Source organism: Periplaneta americana, chromosome 3 (assembly GCF_040183065.1).
Source record: "Periplaneta americana isolate PAMFEO1 chromosome 3, P.americana_PAMFEO1_priV1, whole genome shotgun sequence".
NCBI classification, from domain to species: domain Eukaryota; kingdom Metazoa; phylum Arthropoda; class Insecta; order Blattodea; family Blattidae; genus Periplaneta; species Periplaneta americana.
In genome coordinates, this window is record NC_091119.1 from 119,385,469 (window position 1) to 119,391,468 (window position 6,000).

At 35.1% G+C, this 6,000-nt stretch overlaps 1 protein-coding gene across 4 annotated transcripts in view; it reads left to right on the forward strand.

The window, feature by feature from the left end:
- The window catches only part of hrg (poly(A) polymerase hiiragi), a 136,393-nt gene extending 130,904 nt beyond the window's left edge, over positions 1-5,489 (forward strand). For 2 of the 4 annotated variants that reach the window (XM_069821431.1, XM_069821432.1), the window contains exons 13-14: positions 3,279-3,410; positions 3,732-5,489. In XM_069821431.1, the coding sequence (XP_069677532.1) occupies positions 3,279-3,410; positions 3,732-3,773 (174 nt within the window). In that variant the 3' untranslated portion in view covers positions 3,774-5,489. Of the gene's footprint in view, positions 1-2,827; positions 3,068-3,278; positions 3,453-3,731 lie in introns of those variants that run through there. The other 2 variants (XR_011331384.1, XM_069821433.1) reach the window with 2 other exon arrangements.
- The last annotated feature ends 511 nt before the right edge of the window (positions 5,490-6,000 follow it).

Here is a 6,000-nt window from a genome sequence, read left to right on the forward strand (position 1 = left end):
AATGTCAAGATCAACTCTACCTTGCCTAGGTTCCCAGAAACATCATTAAAAATAGCAGGACACTCAACACTGATTCTAACTTTGGTGTATATTTTCCATTACATTTATCCATATCATCATTGAACTGATTAAAACAATATAATTACATCAAATTAAATACTATTATTAAAAATAAAATATATAAAGCATAAATTGAACAAAGTGAATTGAAAGTGTACTCCTTACAAAGTAGAGTCACCCGAGAATATTGTTATAAATCAGAGTCACTCATACAGTACTTCTCTGGAGAATGCATTTCGTGTAACAATTGTTTGTTGTGAAGAATTAAGTCATGAAATGTAACACAATCCTCGCTAAAAATGATTTCACAATAAACATTGATTTTACTGTCTTTATAATATCGAGAAAAAGAAGTTACGTAACTTGTTTTTCTCATCAGTCCACAGTGATTTTATGCAAGGGAACAATCTTTCAACATTCGCATTTGTAACAGGAATACATAATTATAATGGGCCCATCACTTCTCTTTAATTTGGGACCTTTTCATCAACACTTATGAACAGATTAACCCAGAATTATTTAAACGTTTTGTTTTAAGGATCTCCTTCAATTTACTACAGGCATCTTCTTTCGAATTCAGAACATTTTTCACTTATCACTTTCATCAAACAAGTGAGATTCAGTGTCACCGCCAATGTCACCAACAGTAATAGAGACTGATAGTTACAATAAAATAGCAGTTGATATTCACAGTTTTGTTTTTTCAGACACTAATTTTTAAATACGGGATAAAACATTTCCCAAAGACCTCTTTTGAGACATCCAGACATATAGTATTAGCAGAGAAAGGAACATTCCTGTATTTTACGGGAAATGTGGGAACCCTTGCTATGCCCCATAGTGTTACACTTATAATGCAGTAGTAATAATGTTTGTGATATGCTAATGCAGACAAACAAGTAAATGCATACTCACAAGAAATGAAAAAAAATTTTAAATCCATGTACAGTTTGTTAAATATCGTCTTGTGGCATTCATTTGTTGTGTCTTATATAATACAATGATCACAGAGAAAGATTCGACTTCTGATGTCTCTAGTACAGCACATGGAAGGTACAGGGCCAGAGTATGACATGGCAACTAACAGCATTCCCCTTCCCAAACTCGATGGCACACAGCTGGATGATGGATAGGTGGATGGGCAGGCGGATAAACTCGAAAGGAAAGTTAGGGAATATATCTATGTGGGACGCTGTGCCCACTTCCTGTGTAGTGTTAGAAAGGTGAATGATGGAATCAGTTCCCTTTGGCTTGTAAAATACAGTGATCGCAGAGAAAGATTCGATTTCTGATGTCTATAGTCAGGGGCAGCTTTAAAGGCAGTGCTATCGTGCCATGGCACTATCAGAACACAGGAGAGAAAAGGAGAATTCATATTTTCAGCTCAAAACCGGAGAGAAATAATTATGCTCAATACTTGCAAATTCTTTCGCCAACAATATCGTTCCTGCCAATCACGTTGTAACCAATGTTTGCAGCAAGGATCTGTGCCAGACACTACATCCCATAAAAAATATAATGGGATGCGCACACAGTGTTCATCTTCTCCCATCCATTGCAGCATCTAAAACGAGCCAGGCACAGTTTACTGCTCTCGTTTTTAAATGCTTGGATAGCTGTATACAACCCCATTTACTATCTCACTCTCTTACCTCGCACTCTTGTCTGTTCTCCCGCTTTGTGGGAATAAGTTTCTTAGAGGAAATGATGAAGAATAAGATAATAAAATCCTTGCCAGTTTCTTAAAATATCTTGTTTAAGAATGCTTCTATTTCAGTATATTTCTAGCTGTAGTGCGAAACGGTAAACCTGTGAAGTGTTATCATATTATGTAATGTTACAAAAAAATTAATTCAGTTATCACTTTATTAAAATCTCCGCTTTCAATATGAACATATTATGAAAACTAACTTCATATTAAATAATGTCTTACACGGCATTTAAATATTCACCAAAAGTAGCAAAGTGCTGAAGTTAACTGACCTGGCAAGTTCAACTTGGATGTTATTATAAAAAAGAAATTGGTTTTGTGGATGATATGGAGAATGCATTCTTCTGTTTCCCGTGTGTTCTGTTCCAAAGTGAACATAACTAGTCAAAACTGGGTGTTACAGATTTATTACATTTAGGGCTAAGGTATAGAATAAAACACATAAAAATCAAAGATTATATGAATAACGACTTCAGTTGGTCTATATTGGTTAAAGAGAATTTTGGAATTCAGTTAAAGCTCACATTGCCGACTCACGATTGCAAAACACGAGCAAGTTGAGGAAAACAGATAAGTCCTAAATTTAATAATAAATTGTATAAAATTTTATGCAGCAGTCGATTTAGCATTAAGAAGGTGCGATTAATCCAACAACTCAGAATATAGGGGCGTGTTTTGTGAATTAGTTCACTTCAGTTCTGAGTTATATGAAACTTAAAAAGTTAAAAGAGCACTTAACCAAGTCAACAGCATTTAAGAGTACTTCTAAAATCATTCAAAACGAGTTGCTTGACTGCATATTCAAAATGTACCATTTTTCTCTAATTTGTCTGGACTTTGTCTTTGTATACAGTTTTATACATTTTGGGGAGTTTAATAATAATAATAATAATAATAATAATAAATAATAATATCATTAATGTTACTATCTATTCCTTATCCCTGGCACTAGGCATTAAATGTTTGAGCCGCCACTGTCTATAGTACAACACGTGGAAAGAACAGGGCCAGAGCACGACATTGCAACTAACAGCATTCCCCCTTTTCTGATGGCAGTCAGCTGGATAGCAGATGTGTGGATGGATAGACAGATAAGCACGGAAGGAAAGTTGTGGCAACATCGTGTCTGCTTCTTGTGTGGTGCCAGAAAGCAAGTGATGTATCCAGTTCCCATTGACTGAGGGATTCAGGGAGCGGATAGGAGTTAAAACATATGTCACAATTTGCTTCTTTGCCTGTGGGACCTTATGTGTGTTTTGTGGACTTAACCAGATTGCACATGAGTGAACACTTGAGGCAGGTATATGTATCTGTAATAAGTAGTATTTTAGACTGCCCAAACCATCGGTTTTGTTACTATTGTGACCATTCTTATCATATGATACTTTACCTAGTTCAAATTTCGAAAGAATATTGCATATTTGTTCTCAGGAATGGCTTTAATGTCACATTCTGTTCTATCAAATTATATTCAGGTAATAATTGTTTTTGTCATAATGTGTTGCAGGGCGATGATTCACCCAGTAACTCTATTGTGGTTCATTGTGGTGATGACTCCAATTCTGCAGAAGAGCAAGGACTGAATGTTGCAGAAGACAGACCATTGCCCCCTGTGTCTAGTTCGCCCATTACTGCAGAAGTAAGGCCTATTTCGAGAATAAGCTAAACTGTGTATACGCATGTAAGTCTCGTGCCATGTATCTGCTCAGCAGTGCTCTTTCAAAATTTATTACTGTGTCTTACTCTGTTTACTTGAGAGAAGCATCACAATTATGGTTCATTTTTAATAGACCAATAAAAAATATAATTAACTGATACTTTATACTGCAGTTTTAAAAAGTTTTTGTTCATTACAAACGTTATTTAGTGTGCCCATAATCTCTTGATTTAGTATTAACATCAGATATTGTTTTCCATTTTTTAGTATTTTGAACTAAAATTTATATCATTTTGATTTCAGGAAGCATCGAGTACACTACATGAAGGTTTCATTTGTACATGACCATTGAACATCAGAACTTCAATTCATTACTTGAAATAGTAAGTAGATTCCAGGAGTAAAGCGTAACTTTTTTTTAAGTATATTTATTTGTTGGTGATTCTGATGAAAGAATGGCAGAGCAGTGTTGTGGTGAGAGTGTGAAAGTGTCAGCTGAAGTGAACATTCCATTACTCCTGAAGTTTAAAAATTTAATGTTGCTCAAGGGCTGTGTCAGTACCGCAGTTGAACGGAGATTATGGACTTTGTTGGCTGGATTGGCATACGTTAATTTTACGTAAAGTGTCCAAAAGATACGGATGTTTTGAGAAGTGAAAAATTGTCAATACGTAATGCCAGGACTGCTGTAGAATTGTGTCTTAATATTTTATTATAGATCATTTGTTGAGATGATGATAAAACCCCGTTTCACAGTGTTGAAATGTGGAGGTGCTTGTAACAGTGTTGATGCTGTCATTCGTGAAGATAATGAAATGCACGTATTGACTCAGCCTTTATTGAGCATGTGGCAGGATGGAGAACTTATGGGTGTCCCTGCCTTATGAACATTGTCTCGTCTCCCCTTCTAAACCCATACACAAGTGGCATTTTATTCCTGGCGAGTGGCTTGTGACTGTGTCTCATTTGCACTAGTGCTGGTCCACAGACAGGTGTCAAGTGCAACGGAAGAGCGTGAGAGGCTGGAACATCTCCAGCATTAGTGCAATCATTTGTTTTTCCTCCCTCATATTATTAACAGATATTGTATTTTTTTAGGGTCTTGGCATTTTTCATTGCGGTAAAGTGAGAAGTGCTGCTTATATTGTATTTTTTTGTCCGAATCAAATATTATAAAAATATATAAAAAAAATATGGCGAGATAGAGCTGTTAATTTAAAGTGATTTAACTCAATGTACTTCATCTTTTTTTTTTTTTTCAAATGAATGTAAATAGAGAAATGCTTAGTGTGAATTTGGCAATTTTATATAAAAATGATCATGTACACGGAATTGTTTCATTTTGTAACAACGTTTGTGTTTCTGGATGTGAGTGTAATGTTGTAGTTCTCCCATATACCCTAATCCCATTTCATGGGAATTGCATTTCCACACCTACCTTTCGTCTGCACTAGTTCAGGCGAATTCATGTCTGATTTACCATAGTACATTAAAAGGTTACATTCTGATTATAACTTAATCGTCATTAAGTGAGTACTTTTGATACTTGAAATGTGTATGTTCTTCAACAGAGAAAATGGCTTCTCAAATTTTGTTACCTCTTTCTAGAAACAAGTGCCTGGGAACTGAACACTGTTCAGGCAGAGTCTCGGTGTTTGTTCATATTTTCTCTTTTTCTCTCTTTTTGTGTTTTAGCTTGACACATTGAGAAACCCTTCTCTCGGCTGAGATATGATTAATTTATCTTGAATGTAGCGGGAAGATATCCCAACATGTGTTATTCATTTACTTAGGCTTGGTGGGATTCAGTATTTGTCGTCACAGTTCACACTTTAGTGAATCAATGGAATTTGACATTAGCTCTGGGTGAAAGTCTAATGAGTGGTTATGTAATAAAACCGTCATTTTTATACCAACTTGTTTATATCCTCTTCCTTCTCCATTTCCGTATGAGGTTGAGATCCCATCTCTTTTTAGTCTAGTAGTGTAACAAAGAGAGTTGGGTTTTTGAAAGTTGGATGTATAAGATTTGACAGATGAATAAATTAATTCTAAGAGTAAGTTTTGTTTTCAGTCTCTCTGTCCCTCATCTTGTCTCCCTCTACTTCTTTCCTCTCTCATCTTCACTTTCTCATCCTTCCTCTTACAGTAGTGAATTTTGCCTACACAAAATCATTTATCATGGTAATATTTAATTTCAGTAGAATCCCTCATATTCAGCAAATATGGGACAAAGGCAATGCTGCATAATTGATTTTGACAGTTAATTGGAAATAATTTTATAGGTTATTTAAAGACATATTGATAGGGAGCTGCAAAATTTCTCATTTTCTTATAAAATAACGCGAATTTTGCTATTTTTTATAAGAATGTCGCGAATTTCTCAAATTTTTTGCAAAAAGTCGCGAATTTTGTGACTTTATGCCATAAAAATTATTTTTTAACTTTATTGAGTGCAAAGAATGTACTTCACTCATAGTCTATGGGCAATAGAATAAACACGAGAAGGAAGTTACTCGTAGAAGAGACAACACAGAACGGTGGATTTCTAAGCTCAACTTCCAATTACGTA